This window comes from Danaus plexippus, chromosome 11 (genome assembly GCF_018135715.1).
Source record: "Danaus plexippus chromosome 11, MEX_DaPlex, whole genome shotgun sequence".
NCBI classification, from domain to species: Eukaryota; Metazoa; Arthropoda; class Insecta; order Lepidoptera; family Nymphalidae; genus Danaus; species Danaus plexippus.
In genome coordinates this window covers 3,404,902-3,432,699 of record NC_083544.1, presented here as the reverse complement: position 1 = coordinate 3,432,699, position 27,798 = coordinate 3,404,902, and the positions used below count along the sequence as shown (strand labels likewise).

The window sequence follows — 27,798 nt, the reverse complement described above, 5'->3', positions numbered from 1 at the left end:
TTTTTAGACATTTGACAAAAAGATGGCAGAGAATGCCGTCTGCTGCCTTACGTATTTATTGCAAAAATGGCGCATTATGTGATATTTTCACATGAATTACAAATTATAAGTGAAAAATTGTGTCGTGTTTCGTTGTGATGGTGTGATTTTTCCTATGAATGACAGTGATTTTTGTGTGTCAATAAGACATCGACATATTTTGGGATATTGGATTACACATAATATAAAGGTATTTTGCTCCTCCTACGCTTCAAATATTAAATCTTAGCTTGAATTGTACTGTGTATTTTCGTAAATGCAATACTTGACTGGAAAATATTACATAAGCTTTTGGGCTTTAGCACAAATTTCCGTTTTGCTTTTCCCTTTACCACATTGGTTATTTTGTAGTTCCAAACTTCCTGGAATTTCTGTCCATGGTTTAATATGTATCGAAGCTGTCACGTCGGTGTGAGTTATTGGTTGCCTATGCAAGCTTACATGACATCAGCAGGCGATACCAACTGCTGTAAACATTTAGCTGTGTGATTCATTCCACGTTATAATCGTCCCAAAAAAGCTTGATTTAAACATTTTTTTCTTACCTACGCAACTTTTTTAACACAAATATACATTTTATTTATATCCCTGTTCCAATTGATCTCCTGTGTATTATTTTTAATTTCTCCTATTAATTTTGTCTAGATTTACATGTCTCGTGTAGAATTAAATATATGAAATTTAATATAATTCTTATAGTTCCTTTTTATTTTAAATATATTTTCATGAGATATGTTTTTTGTCACTAAACACATTTTTGATGGTCTTAAATGCTGTCAATTCTAAAAACTGACCAAACATTTTAATAGCAATATGCAAACTATTTAATTGTTATATTTTAAATGTATCTCATATGAATTACTCATAACTTTCAAATATTATCAATGTAAGTCAAATTAAAATCTTTGTAAAACAAAATACTGATAGTTCATAGTAAATAAAACCAAAGGCTGTCCTTGACTAATTGTGTAGTTACATTCTAATAATATCAAAGAAACTAGGTCTGTATTTTTTGTGTAAGCTTCCTAAATCTTTGAAATGGCTGCCATGACATACATTTATAATCTGTTTGAGTTTTGTATTTTATATAAAAAGTACAAATTCAATAACAATAGAAACAATATTATTTACATCATTTAATTATTTTTATTACACATTTAACCATTGGAATGATTATTATTATTATTTTTAATTATTTAAAGACTAAACAGTTTAAACAGTTTCTTCCCAACACATGAAATTAAATCCTTACTTTTAAATGTTTTGTCACATATTCATCATAAAATAACAATATAACCCCATGTTATTTAGTAATGTAAGTCTTTTTATAATTGTAATTCAAAGTTTAAAAAAAATAAACATAGTGCTTAAAGCAATGTCTTAATATTTTACTGATACTGGACTTTTTTTTAAAATTAAAACTAAAGCTTTTGATTTATCAAATTCTTCCTCTGGGCATAGCTGAGTTATAATTTATTATTACTTATTATAAATGATTAAAGTTGCTTTGAGAATAACTTTATAATGTTGCATGTTTTAAGAGTTTTAAATAGTTTGATTTGGAGATATGTTTATGAAGACAGTTATATATGTATATGTATATATTGGTCCATAAACATAGTGCTTTTTATATATGAATGACATAAAATATTTGGTTTATGTTTGTAGCAATTAACAAATGATTAATGAAAATAAGCTTTGCTTTGACTTGACTTTAGCATTTGGGTCAGATTAAGTTGCTTTAAAAAAATCAAATTATTGAGATGCAAATAAAATATATTAAATCTATAACCAATTTTTAAAAAATAATGAGAAAATACCAAACAACTTATTGATTTATGCTTGAGTTTTTGTATCATATCATTGACATGTCCAAGAAATGTTATATTAATTGATTTGTGACATTATCTGGTAAATGTTATCTATCGCCTTTTCCATTGCTGTCTCATATAAATAAACAAAATTTATAAAAAATAAAACACTTAAAAGAGACAATATCTATTTCTATTTTGATATTCACACTTAGATGTCAAAAAATTAACCAGAGTTATAAAATTGTGAAACTATGTCACATTTCATTGACATTCCATCAATATGGACCCTTACTTTGTTTTCAAATTCCCATTGCAAGTAAAATACACATGTCAGTTGTATAATTACATTAGGTGATCCAGATACTCTGAAATGCACTGGGGTGTTCTTGACAGCCTGTCATATTTAGGTCTGGCTAATACAGGTTATGTAAAAAATTTACATTCTAAACTAATTACGAGTATCTATGTAGATATATGTGGATAATATTAATATAAACTCACAGTGGGAGTATCTTAATACTTAAAATACTTTATTAAAAGGTTTAAGTGTCATTGAGTTATAATTTGACCAAATAATATTTGGTCATATAACGTGGCTGTTATATGAGCAAATGTCATTTGTAAAGGATTAAAATACAAGCCCTTTAAGCAGACTAATAATTTTGAGAAAATTATGAACTGAATAAGGAACCTAGGAACTGTGGCACTTTCAAAAAAATCAATGAAAATTTATATCACCAATAAAGAGGTTGCTTCCTGTTGACTATTTGATGAACAAGCTTGAAATGAACTCTATTGAAACACCATAAAAGGGGTAAAGTTTGCACCTGGCCTTTTAAACTTCACTGGAATATATTTTCTGGCAATTGGTTTTTATGGTAGTCACATTAGGAAAGGATAATAACAGATAATATTCTTTTCTCTATGCCAAGGCAGTTCCTAAAAATATCTTTCATGTCAAGTATACTATTATGAAACACCTTCCTTCTTCTCCATGGAGAAAAGTGGGTTGAAACCTCTGTGGGTGGGTTTTCCTCAATATATGTAAAACAATAAAAATATTTTGTTTAACTTAAGATCCATAAACTTAAATAAATTGTCTAAAATGTTTTCATGGATAGTACTACCCACATTCTGGGAAATATGATGTGAATACTTTTAGGATACAATCATTATATACACATATGACAGTAGTTGTCTGGAAAAAGATTGTGAAAATGCTAATACTGATTCAAAATCCAAAAAACCTTTTCTTAATATACTTGTAATTAATAACCTTGACATTATGTAAGGCTTTTTTGTTTATATGGCGAATGTTAACGCCTAATTACCGTTCCCTCCGGCTTATTTTTTACTTATATACTTGGGTTATCAACAAAATATGATCGTTATCCTCGACAGTTAACGGGACACTGAGCTGACTATGAATTTGCTGTTCTCTGCAAATTCGCGAAACCAATAAGAAGTATTATTCCAATGTATATGATGAAAGCCAAAGACTGATTCTCGTCATACATTATTCAAGTATAAGAAGGCGCCTGCACGAGACAGCATAATATCTTGGAAACTAAACATATAAGATTGTCGAAGTGTAAAAGCGTATAGTAGACAAACCAAACCATAACCTACGCTTTGACAAACCACAGATCTCAGTTCCTGTTGAAAATATATACTAAAATGAATTTGCGAGGCTCTAGAAATTAAAATATAATCAAATATGAAAAATATGATAAATAGTAATTTATATAAACCTGGAATCGTCTCACTACTAATATCAATCCTTGGTCCTTGACCTCACAGCAAGACTTCAAGATACAATTGAGTCTTTCTTTCATACAGGAAGTGTTTAAGTCGCTGACTTTTCTCTTCTCCCGATCATTTCAAAAGTAATCTAAATCAAAACGACAAACATCAAAATAAAGTTTTATTTAAATTTAAGGTCGGTCTCCCAAAATGTTTATGCAATGCATAGTAAGTAAGCCGATCAAAAGTGTAACAGTATCAGTTTCCACAACGTATTTAAACTAAGACTGATGAATATTAAATGTCGATCGAATTTTAACCAAAACTCTTTTTGTTTGTTGTTTAAAAAAGATATATTTTTTTTACAAAAATGGTTTACAAAAAAAAAATCCGCTACTTCAAACCAAGACGATAGACTTTTAAATTTTAATAAGAATGGAAGGTTATCTTGTGGCAACTTTTTGTACTCTTTGGTTACAATTATATTATGGTTTGTAATTAATATGTCCAGTGCAAATGGAACAATGCTTTTTGTCTAATGCCTTAGGGATAAAAAAACATTAATTAGATATTTACACTAATTACAAATTTTATGTTATTTACAATAAACAGGCTCCTGTCTGTCTGATGTCTGTTTTGTACTTTGCCCTAATTACATTGAATATGATTAAAAGAGAGCTTTGAAAATCAAATTTTTCATTTTTAATGAACCAAAAATAGGCAAATTATTATTAATGTTTCATTTGTTACATATTTGATTTTCCTTAAATTTGTTTGATTCACTGTTATTAAATGTTTCGATGATTCGAATGCTGGTACGGGAAAATCTGAAAATTAATTTACAATTGTGATTGTGGTGTACTGCACCGTTGAGTCAGCATTCTGTAATTAACTTTTATTTTTGGTACATTCATCGGGCCCAAGTTCGGGACTCTGCCAAGATATAAAATTTTATGACAAAAATCTTACATGTGAAATCTTTAAACTGGTTTTAGATTCTCGGAGACTTCAAAGAGTTTATATATAATAATTTAAATGAACCATTGTCTTCTATTATACATAAATTGCAGCTGCTTCCTTTGTCCCTTTATCTCCAAACACCTGAGTGTAAATTAGATGAATTCTTATAAAACACGTGTGGACTGGCGGAACGTGTGATGTAGGATATATATTTTTATTTTTTTAGTAACATTTTCCTTCTTTATAACTATTCTATTGACATATCTTTAGTTTGTCATATAACGTATAAATACCACGCACAAGACGGCACCGCAGTCGTAAAAGATTATAAAATTAATATGTGCGTGTCGGATTGCGTACCATGTTATATAATGTTCTGAATACAAAAGAAATAATAGAGAATCTAAGACTTTCGCCATTTAAATGAAACCAATGTTTTTCGGATTACTACGCGTGTTTTATGTGATGTCACATTTCGTCTGCCCGTGATCACGGTTGCAGAAAAGTAACCAAAACGTCGGGATTACGTAGTTTTTAAAATAATAAAACACGCGTAGTAGTCCGAAAAATATTAGTTTCATTTAAAAGAAATAATAGAGATGGTATCCCATTAAAGCCTTTGGTGATGGTTTTCATACAATGTTGTTTACAAAATCTGCATATATAAAAATTAATCTCACCATCTGGATTGCATGTAATTGATTGTAAAATCCTATAACAAAACTGTTTGTATCGAATGGTTCCAACGGAAGGTGACTTAATCCAGTCACGTTTGTAACGAGTTTATTGCCTGATTTTCTCGACAAAATTAACATTCCTAATCGATAGCAGATCGACGATAACACAGCGTGCATACGGTTTCGTTTCACATCATACCAAAGAGAGTTTTTAAAACATATTTAACTATTCCAATGTATAAATCCGATGATACATCTATAACCGCGTTTGCGATTATTTGTAACATGAAAAAGTAAATTGGTCTTTGAAATTCACACGCTAACCTATATACAGGATGTTCTTTATGTATCAATTTAAATTGGGTTTATAACAGTGTCAGTAGAATTTGGAGGCGAACTAAGTGCGAATAGTTGATTGGAGGTTATTCAACTGGTGAACAGAAATAGCGCGATCACTCGCGGCATCTAGCGTACCTCTGATGACGCGCCGTCAGCCCCGGGACATGTCTTGCTTCCGGGATACGACACAAACTCAATATTTCATCGCTAAAACAGCTTTACAACAGCTCTCTTTTTATTATACAAAAGTTATATTTGGAACACCTTCCTCATTGCCTATATGTTTACTTTCAAATTATATATTTTTGAATACACTTGTTTTTGAAATGTAATCATACCTACTACACGTCTACTAGTAAACTGTTCCTACGATAATTTTATTTATTTGGGGTGTTTTACGGGATAGGTATTATATTTATTATCTAGATGAAAAATACTTATGTACAAATAGTTTCCAAACTTCTACTAACTTCAGCGATTTTTTATCTCAAAACTAACACGAGATAAACCTGATCTATAAATATTTATAGTAATATAACATTATAATAATTATGGGAAAAATAAAAGCTTCAGTAAAGCGTTCGTTTACGATCTATATAGAAATTCACATCTCGTCTGCCTGTGATCACGGTTGCTGAAAAGTAACGGAAACGTCGGGAGTATGTAGTTTTAACAAAAAATAAAGCACGCGTAGTATATCCGAAAAATATTACTTTCATTTAAATATATAGAAATTGTTTTAATAGATAAATTAAAAGTAGAATCTATTCTCACTTTTTATCTTTTTTGACAATTTTTATAATTTAATGTAAATAGGTGGTCATTGTTTGAAATCAGTAAGGAAATTTTTATCAACTTATTTTGATCGTAGACATTAGTGATGGTGTTAAAAAATTGTTTCAAATATAATTAACGGTTTAATACGTCTATTTGATTTTATCTTGTAGGAAATCCAGAATGATCATAAGAAAATCACCCTTTGTATCCATACGATACGGTTTTCTAGATAAGTCTTATAACTGGCACTCGACGGCATGTCTTTCTGGTGTGACGTCACTTTTTTCGTATCGATACAAGCGTATAAGCCCTTTTTAATGGTAGAGTGTCGGTCGGCTGCGGACGATAGTGTTTCGGCTGCGGCTCGGGCGTTAGGATCGCGATATTTATAGAGGCGCCGACGCCGGCCTTACCCAGTACACTATCCCCGTATGTTAATTGGCTACTTGCACCACATATTTCATTCGTTCGCTCACACCAATGCCATTGAAAAGTTATACAGTTTGATAAACACTACAGAAATGTTCATAAACGTTATTCAAATAGGACCTATCAATATCAAATAAGACGATGATGGTAAAATTTTGTGTAGAACAATGTTATTATATGAAGAATGTAAATAAAAACTGTTTGTTAAGAATATTGTAAGATTGTCATCTGTAATAATAAAGTTAATGGCAATACAATTCATCCGGGTAACCGACCGGCCTACTTCCTCAAGCGTTAAATTTGTTTTTATTACAGCTACAATCACACCAGCATAATTCTCTCTGTGAATATTAATTTCCCAGAATTGTCGACTCATTGAACTTAATTTGAGATTAAGGAAAACCGAATAAATTTTACTGACAACAAATCGTTTAAAGTTCTACAAGATTTTCTCATATAACAAGGTTTTGAATACATCATATCAAATGCACATGTATCTGTTACTATACAAATCTTTACAAATAGATATTATAGATGAAAAAAGAGAATCATATCTGTGATATATAAGCATACCATAAATTTTTCACTGCATCCAATTTTGAAGTCTGCGAAAACAAAGTCGTAAGAAAAACTAGTATATAAAAATGACGTCACATTGGAAGTAATCGACCACATGGTTAGCCCCGGGGGCATTAAAACAATTATATTATATAAAGTGTTAATTTTACAGCCGTTACATATTTCCGGTTCCGTATTTAGCCTAACACGATACTAATTGGAAAGAACACGCAACACACTGCCAAATATATTGTGTTGTTGCAGTCTGTGCATCATTTAATAACTGTTTAAAAAAAAAATAACTTTGCTGTTAATGAAACGTTTAAGTAAAACTATCTATGAAATTTTAATCTAAACTATTATATTATACCTTAAAATATTGCATAACATTAAAAACGACTATGTTAACAACTTAACATTAATATTTTTTTTTGTTTTACACGAAAATATTTCATCGTGAGCTTTTTATTGAGCTCCGGTCTCATTATAAATTTCAACTGAATATCCTACATATAATTATAAACGGAACTTTTATTATTATTATCATTGCACTCGCGTAATTTAAAACATTTCTTAATACTGTAATAAACATTGAGCTGTATTTTATTGACTTGGATGATATTACAACGATTTATGTATAAGCATTATAGGTTTTAATAAAAATAATAATCTGATTTTGTTCCAAATATATCTAAAATGTAAGAAAATTTACGCTGAAATGTTTGAATGAAGCAGCAATAACAGTCTTTAAGCATTATTGCGTTCAACCAAATAAATATAGGTAGTAATTATTTATTCTCCCAGTTGCCGATTAATTTTAAACCATTTTTACTTTTTTCATGGCGTTTTAGTTTCACATTGGTTCTGGGTAGAATAAAAACGTGAGAAATTTTTTGACATGGTGTAATCTTGCCTGATTTAAAATATATTTCATCATTATGAATATTTCGATTGTTTATTAAATTGTTTAGAATTGTTATAAAGTATGATAATATCTTTCTACATTTCCTTACAGCGCGTCCGACGGCTGTTACATAATAAGGAAAGTCTGATGGCTTGCTGTCAATAATTTCTGTCACGCAGTCAGACTTGCACTTTGATTCATTTCTCTGTCTTAACCGGGATATGTTGATATTATCGTTTTCAAGGATTCCAGTTATTAGAACTTCATACTTTCCTTAATATGTATAAAATTCCAAGTTTTAAAAATAGCTTCGATTACACAAATTATTTATATCTAAAATTTATACACATTCTATGTCAAATGTATAAAGCTTGTAAATAATTTCCTGTCTGATTTTATATGAATGGTCTTATAAAAAATAGAATAAAAAAATATATAAAACCGTTTTTTTTTATTTGGAAAATTTATAGTTTAAATTACATTCGCTATTGACTATTTGCCATATGTTTATAAAATCTTTATTTAATATCAAGACCAACAAAATAATTAATCTGGAGATTAACATCGAGAAACATTCATGTAACTTGGCACTAATACAAACATAAATCAATTAACAATATGTGAAAATTTTATAAAATTGGCATCTGCAGTAATTATAACATTAATAAAACATCACTTTAAATTTTAATTACCTTGAAAGCAGACTTTTAGATATTTCGGTATTAATTTTTCATTAAATTGAAACAGAAGGGCTCCAAACAATAGCCTCATCTTTTACAGTAAGGTATAAGTATAACTATACCATTCAAATAACGGTACTATTCAAGGATGCGGCCTGAGTTTTAATCATATTAAAAAAGTATTTGTGGTTGTAATGATACTCAAAGTATATTATCACTTGTTCACGACACGCGTGGGCGTCCCTGGGCGCATTCTTTTATTATCTTCGAGGAACATTAAAGCATAAAAATACAGTAACGATTGGTAAGGGAAAAATATCACGTATATGTAGAATGTCCTAAACAAATATATTTCAGTAATTTTAAATTCAATCGTTTATCTCAAATACTTTGTGTTTTTGACTAAGGTATAAAAGTTTCAGCCAATCTAATCAATTCATAGCAAAAAATTACTCTTGCTCGTAACAAAATTGTGCTCATTTTAATTTGTTATAGACTTATAACGGTAAACCGGTATTTATCATTTCAGTTCGTGTATAAATCAGTTAGTGATCATGAATCATTGTCGTCATCGATGTATTTTGTAGACATTTCAAACCGATGACCTTAACGCATCTCTTTTAACACGTCAATACTTCACACGCTGTCTGCTAGCGAAAAGGACGTTACAAAACATATTTATAGGTAACATAAATAAAACATGAATAAGTTTCTAATTAAATATTGTAATCTGTTTTATATGATAGTACACATTTTAAAAAATTCCTTTTTAATTTTTTAACGTTCATTTAAATTAGTTATATCAATAAAAGTATTTTTTTCACTGTAAACATTTCAATAAATTGTGTACGTATACAATAGATCTTTAGATTGTAATCTAAATCATAAAATTAACATGCGAAAGTAATTCACACGAATTTCTACACACGGGTCCCTGATCTGACTCATTCGAAAGTTGTGTTTCACATAACATACGCGATTAGAATAAAAATGTACATGGATTATTGACAATAGAGTTTAGTATGCTTTCCGCAAGTTTATATCGTCACACTATTTAATGTATACCCAGCCTTTCACGTTTTTAATTCATAAATATTTGCACAATACAGGATAAACGGGAAACGCTTCGTATATAGTGTGATGATGCAGAACTTGTTCTAAGCATACAATTCTATGTTATAGATCTTTTATTATGTGTGCTATAATATTTTAATAACAATAATTTTCAGTAAGTATTAGTATGGTAAAGTTTTTTATTTTTCATTTATAGTAAATGGTAAATTTTCGTTGCCAGTGATTATTTTTTGTAGTTCCTACTGCAACCTTTTTGTTTTTAATGTAATTATGTGTTTGTCGCCAGTGACAATGGTGGTGGGTGAGAGCAAACGCACCGCCAACATCATGGACGGCATCGAGAACACTGGCGACGTTCGTCTCCACGACCATCGACTGCGTCTCAAACAGAGGTATGCTCACTTCATATAACAAGTTGTAAGGCTGTACATACATAGTACCATGCAAATATATATGTAACAGTAATGTAACTTTTAAATACAAAACTGATGCATTACTTTATCTCACATAACAAACGCTTGAAAAACAATAATAACTCCAATTTCCCTAGTTATGTACTATTTGTGTACTTGTTTATTTTGATCATCAATTTGTTCTGTCGCACATCTCTAAATGAATCATAGTACGTTAGTCCTCTGGTTTGTTTTATCCGACTTTATTAATGTGTCATATTGCTTATCCTTCCTTAGAAGTTATATTTTGTTTACCACGATTGGGGCAACAGTACAATTTTAAAAAATATTTCGTAATAATGTTGCGCATTTTCATGCAGAAAATATTTTCTTTCAGTTTTTCATTATTTTATTTTAAAAGAAATAAAATCCGATCGAGTTTGTTTGAGTAAATTTTGAATATTAAAATATATATCAAATTATAAATTCGACTTGTTATTACAAACGTTGGTTCTCGCGGCGAGCCGGTGACCGCATTTCGTTTCGATTCGTGCACCTACGCTCGGCTTCTCCGATATCCTGTGGGTGGAAAGGTTGTGAGTGACGTCACCTCCACACTCTCAACCTTTACAGATCCAGTTGAAATCCTGAACGGAGATTTTAAGAATCCTTTATAGATGTCGTTCATCTAAATGTCATAGCCATTCATTAAAGTGAAGAGCAGTCGGGAATAAAACTATATAATATATTTTTTTAATTGAAGACTATTTATCCATTCTCAATAAATATTCTGATAATTACATATGTTAGAATTAATACGAACACTTAGATATTTGAAGCTTTTAGTCGTATTGAACAATTCCAAATACTTTATTGGCAAATAATTAGGACTTTTCCATAACTTGTCCATAAACTGTCGATATCACGATGCGAAATCAGATATTTTCAATGAAATGTCAATAGTTTCCAATATTTCAAAAGAAGGTCGGTTGATTTTATTATAATTTAAATCTGAAATAACTGATAGATATCAAAAATGGTAAGAAAAGAATCATATATATACATATTACGTATCAATATGAAAGGAATAATTATAATAACATACTCAGCAACAAATATATGAAAACAGTACATATGTATATATATATATATATAACTAACTACAATTGCTAGTGACGACAATAGAAATCTCGAAATAGTGAATTTCAATAAAATGAAATCATTTAAATTATAGAATGTAGAAGCTGAATATAAATAACATATATTAAACACGAACATCAATGTAATGTGTCAGCGATTTATCTCGCAGTAAAACAAACATTCCAACTATTCTTCCATCCCGACAGACAATAAAATTATATAAATATTATAATCTTGTTTATTGTCTTCTAGAATTTCTTTATTTACAGTTTACTAGCATTGATTAAATATAAATTCTATAGCGGGTGATTAAACCTTTGTGGATGTAAACTCGTTATAGAATATAAGTCCAGAAACAATTTCTTACATCTGTCTCGGTCGAAAAATCCTTATTTCACTTATTTATAGTAAGAGGGACGGTGTGGGTGGTGTTTTTGTGATATTTTGTATGTAGAACGATGACCGATTATCTTATTTTAAAACTGTAAAAGAACTACATCGTTGGTCCATTAAAGACGCTCCAGAAGTGCTACGTGGGTTGATGTATCCCAAAACCACTGACGCTAGGGAGATTTAGTGTATACTCGTATTTGTGACCGTTTTGTCTTTAATATTAATTTGGCAAAAACAAATTCATTTGTTTCCTTTAATATTAAACAAGTATGTTATGAATTTGTCAGATTGAATTTAGAGGTCGTTCACTTGTAATTTTTTTCTTGCCTTTTTATTTTTCCTTTTCAATAAATTGAATTTAAAATTTTCTCAGGTTACGTCTTATCGATAAGTAATTTTTTTGGCACAGAGAGACATACAGTTATTTGAATTACGCCTAATTTATAACACATCCAACATGCGCTAAATATAATAACCGATTCATCCTCTCCCCTAAATTTATTATTTAATGACCGGTTCCTAAATCATATCGAGTTATCCGTTGGAAAATATGGCTCTGCACAGAAATGCCTTGTGAATATTGTTTTTAGATATTAATTATATTTTCAATTATATCGCTATTATTAAATCGTATCTGCAAACTAGTATGTAGTAATGCTCTAATTGCTTCCATATACATACTTCAAGTCTTTTTGTATTATCATTATGGTTGCATGAAAATAAAACTATTAATACAAGTGAATACTACGAATCTGTCCTTAATTTCGACAATAATGTAGTATTAGAATTATAAGGTAATTATATTATTATTTATAAGTAATTATAATGCAATGTATATGTTTCCTATATTTGATTGTTACTTAAAAAGATACCTGTATATATATGTGTGTGTTATAGTTATGTATATAATTTAAACAAAGATTAGTAACGAATAAATAACACTATTGTGATGGTAGTTTGCCGTGGATACAATTGTGCAAAACATCTATCGCAATATAATGCACTCGCATACCAGCTATGTGACTATGAAGCGTAGGAATATATTAACGGATATATTGAAAGTTGTCTCGTTTTATTTTAGATTTGATATAGTAAGGAAATTGGGGCAGGGGACATATGGGAAGGTCCAGCTAGGTATCAACAAGAAGACAGGACAGGAAGTGGCTATTAAGACTATAAAGAAATGCAAGATTGAGACTGAGGCTGACCTTATCCGCATACGGAGGGAGGTTCAGATCATGTCTTCCGTCAGACATCCGAACATTGTACACATATATGAAGGTATTGAATTCCTCTTAAACAATATCGAATTAATATTTATCTGGCCAGCGATTTAATTTTTTTTTATCGTATTTGGTGTTTTTAAGTATTCGAGAACAGTGAAAAGATGATTTTGGTCATGGAATATTGTTCCGGCGGTGAACTCTACGACTACCTTAGTCAGAAAAAAGTATTAGAAGAAGACGAAGCCAGAAGGTGATACATGGTTTATTATGGTAGTTGGGTTAACAGTGAAGCGTTTAATGAAATTTGAATATTCCAGGTTATTCCGGCAGATAGCAACAGCTGTATATTACTGTCATATACATAAGATATGTCATAGAGATTTAAAATTAGAAAATGTGTTGTTAGATGACACAGGTAGTGCCAAGGTAAGGTATTATTTTGTTCTAAGTAACATTCGCGTATACCTTATTAGGGTTTTTATTTTAAATTACGTGTTCTATGACGTGTTAGCAATCATTAAGGGTTTAAGATTTGATATTTTTTAATCATATAACAAATAAATTTGTTGGCAACCAGATAAATTTTAACTCCATAAGAGTTCTGTAAGAACATATGTAATACACCTTTTCAGATTGCCGATTTCGGTCTTTCAAACGTTTTTAAGGAGACTTCACTGCTGTCAACATTTTGCGGATCCCCACTGTATGCTTCACCCGAAATAGTCAAAGGAACTCCATACATCGGACCTGAGGTAATATATTTTACTGTAGTAGTAGTCTATAATAGCTGATGTATTTTGATATTAAACTTTTGAATTATTACAGTTATTAATGATAAATATCAGTGTTCTATTTCCTCGCTAGCGCTGTAAGTGCCAGAAGTACAATTAAATAACTTGTTTGTGATCTTGTTTTAGATATAAAGCAACAATATTTCGTGTGTAGAATTCATAAATTTGATGTAAATAAAAAATATATATGTGTCAAATATGTTTCTAGGTCGATTGTTGGTCACTGGGAGTTTTATTATACACTCTAGTGTATGGAGCTATGCCTTTCGACGGTTCAAATTTCAAACGTCTGGTCAGACAGATAAGCAACGGCGATTACTATGAGCCTAAGAATCCATCAAGTAATATATATACTTGTCAATAATTATCGCATTTCGTAAAGTAATAGTCGGGTTTTGAACGTCATACTGTTTTCAGCGGCGTCCCCACTAATAAGGGACATGCTGACGGTGGATCCACTGAAACGTGCTGATATCGCATACATATGTGATCACCCGTAAGTTAACTACAATACCAATTAAGGGTCTTCCGCTAATATCTTGATGTTTTTAGCCACTTTTTAACCCCACCCTCCGATGTGTATTTCCTATTTCCTGTTTTAGTGCAAAGTATATTGAGCATTTTAAAATACAATTCTACGTACAACATGTACGTATAAGATTGCAGAGTGTTTTTAATTCTTATCATGTAGTGTGTTGAGTACACGTGACATCTCATCACGACACAACACCCTTCTATCCAACTCCTTATGACATTACATAAATTTTCTTCTAATTTTTTTCGAACTTCAAATGTTTCTAAACGATTCTTTACGACAAAAAGGGAATGTTATTAGTTTTCATTTGTTTGTCTTTCTGTTTCATAGATTACTACTTAACAAATAGATTGATGATATATTTGTGTAAGGTGGGTGAACACCGGCTGCCAGACGTCATGTCTTGAGATGGCGGAGGCCCTGGCGGCGGAGACTCCAGTGAGACTTGACCTGCTCCTGTCTCTGGCGCCCGCAGCTCCCTCCAGCTCTAACAGTGTCGTTGTACCCCCTGAGGTACACACACACACACACAAACACACAGCACACGCGCAAGCTAAAATATATAAAAAAACATTAATTAAATTTCACAGTACACACCCTCAGTTGTAACACACTGGAGAATTCATATTGATTACAAACAAATAGAACCACAATATAAGTAACATGTTACTCTTTCCTAATGCAATATTTAGAGTAACACAATAAAAGAAAAGTATAATTAATTTATGTATTGTTCGCTACACAGCAATAAAAGATTCATTATCAACTAACATTATAAATTGAAAGAAACTAAAATCAAATTATTCAGAGCCGGTTAAATTACTGCAGTAATTAAGAACAGCTTTGTCAAGACGCGGTGTTATTATTATCTGACATAATTCTTTACTTTGGGCGCTATCTTTTTACTTGGGTTCTAAATATTGACCTCAAATGATGAAAACACTGTTTTATTATTTGTTTATTAAAACATTAAAAACCTTCACATTTATCAAAAGCTACTCTCCAGCACTAGGTATATATTTCCACCATACCCTCCATCGGGTTGTGTTTTACAAGCATTAATATTATTTCCAGGCTGATTTGGGCACAGAAGAGAGTTGTACCGACCTTACCAGTTCAACATCCATGGCGGTCGAACCGAGCAACTCGGCTGAGAAGAGGATATTGGAATTAGTTGCGGGTAAAGAACACTGAATGAGAAACGAATATTCTATATTTGAATAAGTTTTTTTTTAATACCCTGATCATTAAAGGTTTTGATATTTGTTTAGCAAACTACAGTAAATTACCTGAATGTAAAAAATACCGTGTTTCTCAGAGGGTGGCGAGGATGCCATTAAGCCGTCACCCACGCGCACCCTGGTGTCGGCTGACCACAAGAGGAAAATGGACTCGCTCAAGGACAGAGTCGCCAGGTATACTGAACAGTGAACACTTATAAAAATATCACTTATATATATATTTTAACTGAATAAGAGCACTTTGAAAAGTTTTGATAAAAAAAAAATTAAAACTGTATAGTTGTGTATATTTTCTTCTCTAGTAAAGTTTAATGCTCGAAAATTGTTATTACAAATGGTATTAGAATTTCACGTTGAAAATTTTTTTTCAGTTGTGCCAGTATGGGACCCACGCCCCCAGTACTACCCGAGGAGGACACTAAGTTAGAGTCACCGTCTGCAGATAACATCGAAGATGAGGTGAAATAATATATATATTTAATAACGCTACAGTACCTCTACCTACCTTTTTTTATATTTTTTAATAAAAATACTCGTCTAATGACATTAAAAGATAAATTTATCGTTAATTTAATTTATTAAATATCTCAGTTACAGGCTGTCCAGTCCACTCTCAAAACATCGGCCACGATTACAATAGCGCCGGCTCCGGTGCAAACTCAAGAGATACACGAACCTGTCAAGAATATCGAACCATCTCTAGAAGAACAGAAGGAGAAACAAAAACAGAAAGTCATCAAGAAGGTGTCCCCGCAGAAGGTCGAGGAGAAACACAATAAAGTTGAAGAGACTAAGGTAACACGTCTCATACAAAAATGATTTTTATCAAATAATCATAAGATTCAATTTCCCTTAATCACAATCATATATATTAACTAAAATATTTTAACACTATTTACAGGAAGAAAAGCCAGCTCTAGTGCCCCAAGTGGATAAAATCACAGCGGTGTCAACACCACAAGTCGCGGCTATGCCGTCTCCGACGAACGTGCCGGCTAAACCTAAGAAATTGTCTATAGGTATAAGCAGTTGCAATTATATAGATACAGTTGTATTTAATGTCCAAAAATATTTTTCACATGTATATTTGTTGAGGTGGTCACGTGGGCAACTTTAAAGAACAGTTTGAGAGGCGCGCTTCACTGACCACGGCGCCGGATATTAAGAGGAATGTAACGAAACCTGGTTCGTATAGAATGGCTTCTTTGATATAAAAGTCTATATCGTCATAGGTTCGATCTTATAAAAAGCATAAGCTATTTCTATATTATTGTTGTTATTTTAAAAATTAAAAAGAACTTCATAAATTAAAAAATATTTTCCTTATGTGCATAAGCTCGATCAGTTATAATAAATAATTACTTTGATGAAATGTTCCAGTTGTCTCCAAGATCGCTAAGCCTAAGGCTCAGAGCGAAGACCGCGAGCTGAGCGCCAAGTCGCCCGACACCGGCTCCGTGAGGCTGCAGCAGATTGGTATTGAACCATCACAGGTAAGGATATTAATTAAATTATCATTATAACATAGAATTTTATGACATTATAATTATGAAAAATTTATTGTGCGTGAAGTCCCTTCGCGTGGAAGAAGTATAACTGGTAATGATTCCCTCTCGCTCTGTCTCTTTTTATCACCCCCCCCCCCCAAGTAGCGTTAAACGTTTAACGCAAACCTGTTTGGAGTTGCATAGGGAGTTTCACTTCAAAAAGGGTTATAACAACGACAGTAATAAGATCCGTAATAAGTGATGAATGATAAAATATTTGTTAGTATAACGTATTATAAAAATAAATATTGAATATAATAATTAACCTTAGAAATTCTTTATCATCTCAGATGACGTTAATATATGCGTTATAATTAAAACCGAGCAGTGTGCATCACACGTATGATTGAAATGTTTCGTCATCTCCAGTCGTCTTCAAACACGACCGAGCCTCGCGAGACACGCGGCGTGTTGAAGACGGAGAGCGAGCCAGCGCACTGCAACACTAGGGTCGACCCCGCGGCTCTGCTGCAGGACGCTAGAAGGTATACATACATACATACATATTACATACTGTATAACTAATTACTGTATATATTTCACAAATTTTACTCACTGATTCAGATTAACTAAAAAAATTATCTGTATTTTTCTTTGTCTGTAGGCTGTTATTATCAATGGAATTTATATCATATAAACTAAGTTTATATAATGAAAATCTCAACAAGTTCAAATGTTCAGTTTTTGAGTACCCATTTAACTATTTAATATACAAACATATATTAAACGAAATTTAGTGAAAAATCTAGGAATTTCCATATTTAAGTGACGTTTTATGCTACAGGAGTCTTCAGAACTCAATGGCAAAGTTGACGGAGGAGAGACTGGGTGAAGACAGTCGAAGACGCGCGGCGCGGGACATTATATCATCAGCTATACGCACAGGTGACGTCACACACATGAACCATCTTCAACTATGAAACATGAATAGATAATAGAATTATATAAAAAGAATTCCAGTGTCTGCTCATATTAAGGAGCAAAGACTTATAAACTTACGTATATGTCAACTACAGAGTCTGATCAAAATTTACTTTCTGTAAACATTTAGTAGTAGTAGTAGTTAAAATGGTAGTGCCTAATGGTCGTTAAGCATATTTAGAGGCTTTATGATGTATGAGCCTATACATACTTCCATCAATCAAGACTTTATCAAAGTGCTAAGTTCACAACGCTTGCGTCGTATCAAATCAGCTTCCATATTAATGACATATATATATAATATGCCAGGCAAGCCGCCCGTCCCGTACGGTCGTTCGTCGTCAGCGGGCGTGGCGAGTCTGGTGTCGCCTCCTAGCACTCCGCCCGCGCCGACCGCTACTAACGCCGCCTCGCCGCGGGTCTTCAGGACGGAGGCCATGCATCGCGTAGAAGATCACAGACCCAGGTTCGCTCATGACATACACATTGAAGCTTCAAGTAATCATAACATTTAAGTGGAACAGTCTTGTTCTGTTACTATATGTATATAATGTTTTTGCATGCCTATCGGGGATACAGATATGATTGGTGTTATTATAAAGTATAACGATATATATCAATACATATGTCTCTAATAGGGGCATGTCTGTGGAGCGTATCATACCTATAACGATGTCTGGCGAGGAGCAACCGCCACGTGGCTCGGTGACGCCGGTGTCGCCGCCAGCGTCACTCACGTCGCCCACCAGCGGCAGGGTCACACAGACGCCGATCAGGTAACAGATTATAATTACCCTAAAGAAACTACTATTCAAATTTTAACATGAAAGTTAAATGTATGATAAATTACCTTTATAAAGAGCTTAATAGAAGTATTTTAAAATCACCACGGTAAATATAAATAAGGACTTTATTTTTACGATGATTTTGTAGATGTCAAAGTGTTGAATTTTGACATCAACAAAAGATGTCAAAGTTCTTATTTTGAAAACTTCAGATACTTGTATTATTATTTTTTTTAATGGTGATTATTTAATTTTATATAGACGTTTGACGTCGTCGGATTCTACGACGGCCAGCGAGGCGGGTGGGGAGCCGATCAAGAAGTCGGCCCGCGAGTTCATCATACCCATCGCGGTGGAGGGTAAGGGGTACGTGACACCCAGGCAACGAAGCCTCGAACCTGACACGGCCACGCACCGACGAACCAGACCGCGCCGCATGGGGTGAGCGAGTGAAGACGATTACAATAGATTAAACAATACACACACATAAACGATATGTTCTCTATATCGGATACAGTACTGAGCTTACATGACTGGTTTTATATTGACGTATCCACAGAAGCCTCGTGAGCGGCGGCGAGTCTGAGGAAGAGGACGACGCTCACATGCACAGGCTGAGGTGACGATATGTATATTTTGTATTTGAAGAAGTACGAAAAAATGTACTGTTCTTTATTAATATCAATATGACCAGGTCGACCCGCGCCGCCCGCGCCGAGTCCGTCAGCTCCGGTGAAGAGGACGAGGAGGACGAAGGCTTCCATCTCCTCACAGCCGAGAATCTTTTCTCCACTTTACTACATAGAGTATGTTCATTTTATAAAATTTTAACTATTCTGTAGACTCGATTGTAATAAAAAATAAGTGGTCAACACGAGATCCTTGTCTCTTCACGTATTTTATTAATTAAATGGTACGCTAAGAGCCGCAGTGGAAATCTCATAGAGAGGAGCAAAGTATAATATGTATAAGGATAGAGATACAAAAGAGTGTATGAAATTAGGTTAATTTCTAGAAAGCAAGCATTAATTAAAAGATTTATTTAACATAAAGTGACTGACTAGTTAATATTTTATTCAAGAAATGTTCAGTTTAACAGTTTAAAGTAAAAATTAATAAATTCTATACGCTAGGTGTCTTAAGTCCAATATTGCTCGTGTCGATGTTTTTTTTTACTTTGTATAATAATATCGTCCTACACAGGTCCGCGCTCTCACCCAGCGTCTGAACGGCGAGGAAGGTCCGGGCTTCCAACACCCACACTCGCTGTTCAACAATCTGCAGTCGCCGTTCTTCAACAGGTACACAACAGTTTGTAGCGGGTGTCGTTGTTTAACATTTAATAACTGAGTTAAATATGTTTTTTTTATTAATATCCTGAATAGGATACTTCAATGTATCGTTTCATACACATCAGCTGGGTGTTGAAATGACCTATGGGAAATATAATAAATGCCGAACTTATCCTATAGGTAACTTTGTGTGAGTGCATCACTGGTTTATATAGCTTGATATCATATTAATTTCCTCGGACGGAAATTGCCATTTACTATTCATTAATTAATAGACATTCTATCATGTATCGCGATACATTACATCATAAATTAAAAAATGACTAATATAATATATTTTTGTTTTCTGCATGCAGCCCGCATTTACCTCGACGACATCTTTTGTGAGTATATTTTATTTAATAAAACAATTACCATCACACAGACTGTTGTTCATAATAATACCTAATACTCTAAAACATGTCATTACAAGCAGCACGCATAGGTACACGGAAAGTAAACGAAGCGTGTCGGAAACGTAAGTCACAAGATACCTACATATATATATCCTAATGAAATAAACGAAACGACGTCCAGACAGATGACCTACTAAGTTGTATTATGATTTATATATATATATATATGTATATATGTATATAGGAAAAAACAAATATCATTGGTGTCGAAATTTTAATATTCCGAAACGAATGAACGGATACGTGATTACAGCAGTAAACATATAACATAATATGGTGTTATAGACTTAAATGTAATTATATATGTGTGTGTTCACAGGCGCGAGGGCTGGGGCAGTCGTGATCTTCACGCCCCGTTCGAGTCTCTGTTCTCTTCGCGACCCTCTCGAGGTGAGCGTCGCTGAACGCTTGACGACCACGCTTGATACCAACACCCTGTATATACACTGACCGCCTTAGCTGCTTTAGGCGCTGTGCAAACGTACGACAATTGTGTATTTATCCAATACCAGTTGGAAACATATTTTGGTATGATTCTAAATTGTAAACTCTCATCTAAAGGCAAGCAACGTTTTTCTTTGTTGTTCTGTCGAAAATACGACTTGCACAGCGTCTGTGAAAGCGAATTCTCTGTACTAAGTGCGATATCCGCGTGGTTCGATGGCGTCCGGTGTCGGTGACGTCACTGACACCATTACTCCCTAACAGTTACGGATCATCACGGCCTACGGCTCGTGATAGTCCGTTTCCGTGTTTTTTTTAGAATTTGTATTAACATTCGATTACTAATTGATTTTTTTTTGCATCGTAGTGCTCATATTGTTTTTCATATTAAAGCATTCTTTGTGCAGGTCTTGAATTTTTCCTACCCGCTAACACTAGCAGAAAAATGTTGCATCGCTCTCGTGTTGTCACAAATTCACCGTAGTTACAGAATTGCATGATTACGAAAGGCATTTCATATTAAGGAGAGGCAATGCATTTTGAAAGAAGTTGCACATTTTCATTTAAATCTGTATATTTCGAGGGACAAAAAGCGAGTATAATATTCAGACGCCAGTTAATGAATATGTTTGGAAAGAGTCACAGCCTCTATGGTAGATAGTGGATGTGGTACGTTGGTATCGCGATAGCTCGCTCGCGCCGGCCGTAGTGAGTTGTGTTGGTGTGGTTGCAGTTGGGTTGCGCGTTACACTGCATGCCCCGACCAAATCTACACTCCACAGCGGCTCCGGCGCACACAAACCACAACCCACCTCCGACACGCAGCAATAGGTACTATGTTATATTTATTTCTCATTTGTGTTTTTGTGTTGCGCATCGCGCGCTGGGGCTGTTATCGGGTTACGGATGCCTTCATGTGGAACCGCTGATGCAATATTAATTTAGTTCGCATTCTGGTAAATTTGTTTGGATTCAAGGAGCAACATTTTAATGCATATATATTTGTGTGATTTTTGTATTTCGATTTCGTTGCATTTACGCTTTCTTCTTTTGTTCTTAATCGTTAATTTTTTTCTTACACTAAAAACCTTACTCATCGCATCGATGTCTGCATCCCTTATTTTAATTGAAGTAACTCTATTTGTAATCGACCACAGAGTCCCACGGTCACACCGGTCTCTGCCGGACAGACACTCCCTCTCGCCCCGAGATTCAAAAGGCAACACTGTAAATATATCATCGAGCGAACGCCATGCATGATGGAAATCGTGTGTTTTCGATTAATTTTCAGGCAGTAATAAGAAAACCGGCAAGCACCGACCGCAACCCACGCATAACACGGAGGCGTCAACCGAGGCGCTAGACCTCTCAGACCTGGACTTGACCTCGATAGAATTCTCGGAGCGCGAGATGGCGGCGCTGTCGGGCCTCACACCGGCGTTATCGCGCCGTCTGCAGAGGCAGCTCTTGGCGCACTTGCCGCCGCGGGCCGCCGCACGTCTAAGACGCACGCTGTCTCTACATTCGCCCGCCACCGACTCTACAATCTCTGGTCCTACCTCTAGCAGCCCCACTACCACCTGCTCCGCAGCTACCAGCCCTACGTCCGGTATTATTGGCTCTTCGACTGACCGTCCGCCGTATACGCGATGCCGCTCCGCCGGTCAAGCCGAAGACACGAGCATCGATCACAACGAAACAATAGCACTCGAACGTCCCTCCGGAATCGAAAACGAGACAGTTCTTGACGACTTAAAATCTGAATCACACTCTGACCTGCCCGTATCTCAATTTTGCACACTACCTCGCTTGCGACGACGGTCTTCCGTAATGGCCGAAGCTAAATCTCCTAGCGATGTCATAAACGATAGCGCGCAAATTCTGGAACGACCGTCTCAAGAATCTACTAGCTCTAAAGTTGGTAGTGTGCGTTGCACCCCAGAACGTCCTCTACTCAGTAAATATCTAGCGCCGGAGCGAAATCACTCGTTAGACGAAACCTGTTCATTGGAAAGTGGAAGCATACTTTCTGACCCCAGTTACATTGCTGCTTATGGCCCATCTAATGTAGGAAATGCTTCCGGTCTTGGCTTTAGAAGACACTCGCTCAGATTGAGCGGTGAACAAGGTAAAAAACGCATCTCGAGGTTTCTTCGTTCTGATTTCTTTGACACCCCAGCTGACGAAAACTTATACGCTAAGCATAAAAAAGAAAAGGAGCTAGAAACGCAAAAAATATTAAAAGAAATACGGGAAAAGAAAAATAAATCTTTGGAATGCGCCAAAAGTCCCACGGAAACCAATGAATTTAGGTTTGGTGTGAAAGACGAAAGTTCCGTTAAAAAATGTCTTTCCCCTGTGGGAAACTTGTTATTAAAAGATCGTAGCAGATCTAATACCCCATTCTTTCCTATTTTAGATAATATTAAAGAAAGCGCTCTAGATTCTACTTCCATTCAACCTCTTAAAGTAATACCGCAGGAGACCGATGAACTAGTATGTAAAGATAAAATTAAAGAAAGTACTTTAACTAACGAATCAAAAATGATGAGGCCAAAGAGTTATCCAATTAAAAATTTGGATTCCTATGACGATGCTAATAAAAATGCCGTATCATTGGAAATCTCTGATAAATCTCAAAATATAATCGAGGAGAAGAAAGTCAGTAAGGAATCTAAATTAATGCGACCAAAAAGTTATCCTACGGGCAGTCCTTCACCAGAAAAGATTTATATTAATCGTAATACTAAAAAAGATGAAACGAATGATTTTAAGGATATCGATAATGGCAAAGAAAATAAGCCCGACATAGAAGTGAGTTTTAATCTAACGCTCCCGAAAAAAACCAAACCAATTGTTAAAAATTCAGATACAATTAAGAAAGTTGAAGATCCAAACAATGAAAATAAAAAAGATATAGAACCAACGTTGCATCTAAAGAGATATCAAATCGTTAATGAACTTAAACCGGAGAATAAGGATGCTAAGGTTAATCAAAGCAACCCAATTGATACCACTACAAAAGTTAAGAAAAGTTTGATGCTAAAAGATGACACTAAAACTACCGCCACAGATAATCAAACTGATGACAAGAAGTGTGTAAAAAAGAAAGTTGTAAAACGAGTATCCTCAAAGTCTAAGACCGATTTGAGTATTTCTGATTCCAATGAACCGAAACCAACTGTCGAAAAAAAGAAAGTTACCAAAAAGATAAAAGATAAATCTTGTGATGACTCTAAAACTACTGTTACAAAAAAGAGATCAGTTTTGCAATCTATTGGACATAAATTAGAAAAATTCGCTTCCTCTAAATCAAACTCTCCTGAAAAAACATGCAATAATAGTAATATAACAGGCGGACTATCTAAAACATCTAGCGCTTCTAACAGAACTCAGCGAGAGCAATCAGTTCCTGCCATTGTTGACCCTCCGACGGAATCGAACCTTCTAAAGAGGGCTGTAACTATCACTGACGTAGCTGCGCTTGATAATAATCAAAATAATAGTATACAAAATAAGACAACCGTTTCCAAAGTCTTAGGGTTGTTTAAGAAGTTTGAAACTAAAGAAAAAATTACCGAACCGATATCAGAGTACAAAGTACCCGAAAACTCAGGCAACGGTACAAATTTAATTAAAAATAGTAATACCTCAAAATCCAATGTTGATTCCGAGGAGAAAGCTAAACGACCCACTTCTCTTTTATTAAATGGTTTAGGGCGTAAGAATAGGTATAGCAGGTCGTCTAGTGATGACAACAGTAAAGAAATAGTTGAAAACGAAGACCAGCAAGTACTTAAAAAGAAGGAAGCTGATACCAAAAATATCAGAAATACTCTAAGATTAGATTTCTCACGATTGCCAAGAGTAAAGAAAATAGTTCCTACGAATCCTGTGATAGAACCTCAAATTTTTAATAACTCTGATATTGAAAAGGATACCGATATTATAGAAAAAAATGGAATTGTAAATGACCATAAGTCGAATGTAGATTTAAGTGATACTCAAACACGCAGTCGATCTAGAAGTAGATCGACGTATTCCAATTCTGATATCAAATCAGACTTAGGTGTTAAAGAAAAGAAAGTTGTCTCTGATGTTCCTCTTCCCCACTGTAATGTACGGAGTCACGAATCGGTAACACCTGAAAAGGAAGATATCGTAGACAGGATACGTAGAAAAAGTTTTTATTCTCGATTCAATGAAAAGAAACAGAGGAGGAAAAGCAATTTGGTAGGACCTGGAGCAGTTGAATACGATCCATTGGCAAGAATACACTCTCAAGTATCGGAATCTAAGTATGACACATCTCCGACATCGCCGGGAACTTACGATTTATCTCCTGGACTATCAGTTGGCTCCGATGTATCGCCATCAGCAGAACGCTATAGATCTCTCTTAACAGATTTGTCATTAAACACAAGAAACAATTCCAGATACGACGGTGGGAACGAAAAAATTGATATGTACCGATCCCTCGACAGAAACGACTTCAGAAAATATCCAAGCAGCAAGAGCTATTTAGATTACGAACAACCGCTATCGTACAATCCCAACCGATATTCCAGGACGAAATCTTTGTTCGACAGTTCCGATGCCTCCGAGGATTATAATACATTCGTCCTTCCAAGAGAAACACAGAAATATAATCGGACCAATTCCCTATTCTCACCGGGCAGCTACGCCACATATAGACCCAAAAGAACCAGAAACTCCGCTATAATACTTAAGGAGAGCGAAAAAGAGCCCAGCCCCGAGAACATATTAGATAAAATACGACAGCGAAAAATATCAATCAGCGTTACGAGAAAACCAGACGTTGAGAAGGAATCGACGCCGAGGTGTGTATAGCCACTGATTTATTTAATGAGCGTCAATAATTATAAATAACTCCCGAGAAATTTTATGTGCACGCTTCACGCTTTTGAATAAAATTTTACGGCACTAATGCTTTAAAGTTTTTTGATATTTTTTAAGTATATAAATATCTGTACATTGTGTAAATTGATCGAGACAAGCTGTTAATGAAACACAATTTCGAGAGCTCCACACACAACAAAATACTCTAATTTAACGGATCGTCTTCACCCATTAGATATAACTTTGATTATGGAATTCATGTCACATTACATATCATTCAAGCATCGCCGAAGCTGGAAAAAAAACTTATCACTTTGCAAACAAACGGTGAAAAAGCATACGAATAACGACAGTCTTGAATTTCAGATCCAATATCTCACCAAAAGGCGAAAGCGACGGTTCAGAACGCTCTACGAAAATTGACTGAGAGACGCTATTGACGCTACCATTGTGGTCGTATTTTTTAATCTGAACTAATTCTCTAATAACATGCCAATTGAATACTCGAATGTCAAATATACTTTACTTCCGATACCAACAAAGATTTCTTGCCAACAAATATTACGGTGTGTTTGAGTGCGGGTTTTACACTGATATCTGTGAATCCATACATATACTATAATAAATATAAGTCAAAAGAAAGCAAATCGTTGCAGACAAAGGCAGTTGTTACCATTGTTACGTTGCATAATTAAAAGTGTAGCATATCAACTGTATAAGGTTCGGAGATATCAGTCTTGTGTAGTTTATATTTATTTTTGAACGGTCCTCGTTGCTCTTAATTACAAATAATTTGGAGAACTCATTTTGGAATCTCATATTGTTTATTGAATTTTTTGAAAAAAACAATCGTTATTTACCTTTAAAATTGAACATTGGCTGCAAATACTTAATATTCGCATATGTACTGTGGTGAATTGATCTTATGTGCCTTTATAACATAAGCAACTGGTTTTAAATTACATTGTTACACAAGTTTTAGGCTTTTGCACAAAGGTTTTATGTTTAATGATAATATTATTTTACATAATATTAATTGTTGGTATACTAAGTCAGTTTTAAGTTTAAATGTTTATGATGACCACGTAGTATTTGACTGCTTAGTCGAGGCGAAACAGTAATCGAATAGAATGGTGCTTAGTTAAAGGTTTTCTTAGGTGTAATTCATGTTATAGATGAGCCGTTCACTGTGCGTAGGAATGTACACTAATATTAAAATAGCTATTACGTCGTTAGGAGGTTATCTCTGGAGCTACTGAACGGAAAACTCAGATATCGGAAAGCCAGTAAAGTATGATGTGATGGTTTAAAAATTAGAGAATCTATTTTATTAGTCTCTAAACAAGTGTTCTAGATGAAACAGTATCGTGTTTTTTGTTGCCATTTTTAAAGAAATGAAATGTCAATGACATCTAGTCTAAGTTGGTTTGGCTGTTTGTAAAGCAATAATTTTGTCGTGGCTCTTTATTTTATTTTTTTCGTCATTATTAATTTATTGATTTTTATAATTACAATAGAAATGTATTAATTATTTATTAGTGTGCAGTGATTATTAATTTTTAGGTAATTTGAAATGTTTTGAATATTATATAGTTGACACACGTTTTATATTATGTATGTGAATAAATTATATAGTTTAAACAAATTGAAGTTTCATTTATTTTTTGCTAGTTGAAAGTACGGTAAAGAAAGTTGACTGACATATAAGATCATAAAAGTTAAGAGCCAAATAACATTGTCGAAGATCACTCTTGTTTCTATTTTTGGTTAAGTATTTTGACT

General features: G+C 33.9%; 1 protein-coding gene and 1 long non-coding RNA gene across 8 annotated transcripts; one reads left to right on the top strand and one right to left on the bottom strand.

Annotated features, from left to right (window-relative positions):
• Positions 1-27,661, top strand: LOC116765902 (MAP/microtubule affinity-regulating kinase 3). Of its 7 annotated transcripts, none has more exons than XM_061521999.1 (28): positions 1-229; positions 10,281-10,386; positions 13,001-13,200; positions 13,287-13,395; positions 13,463-13,571; positions 13,778-13,897; positions 14,145-14,277; positions 14,354-14,432; positions 14,843-14,984; positions 15,546-15,651; positions 15,790-15,886; positions 16,084-16,171; positions 16,304-16,507; positions 16,614-16,731; positions 16,808-16,897; positions 17,093-17,205; positions 17,629-17,744; positions 18,044-18,144; positions 18,490-18,646; positions 18,819-18,956; positions 19,227-19,406; positions 19,525-19,584; positions 19,660-19,771; positions 20,169-20,266; positions 20,614-20,640; positions 21,032-21,102; positions 21,890-21,987; positions 26,383-27,661. In XM_061521999.1, exons 2-27 carry the CDS (start codon positions 10,286-10,288, stop codon positions 21,985-21,987), a joined length of 2,967 nt encoding a protein of 988 aa, XP_061377983.1. In that variant the 5' UTR covers positions 1-229; positions 10,281-10,285; the 3' UTR covers positions 26,383-27,661. The 7 variants fall into 7 exon arrangements, with proteins under 7 accessions (XP_061377983.1, XP_061377984.1, XP_061377986.1 ...); XM_061522000.1 differs by lacking the exon at positions 26,383-27,661 and adding an exon at positions 22,448-22,588; XM_061521998.1 differs by lacking the exon at positions 21,890-21,987 and adding an exon at positions 22,448-25,997 and having other exon boundaries at positions 6-229; positions 16,310-16,507.
• On the bottom strand, positions 3,664-5,345 carry LOC116765904 (uncharacterized). Its single transcript, XR_004353200.2, has 3 exons — positions 5,237-5,345; positions 4,566-4,697; positions 3,664-3,744 (listed from the first exon to the last, which is right to left on the bottom strand). It is a non-coding gene; the product is annotated as an uncharacterized LOC116765904 (long non-coding RNA).
• Positions 27,662-27,798: the final 137 nt, after the last annotated feature.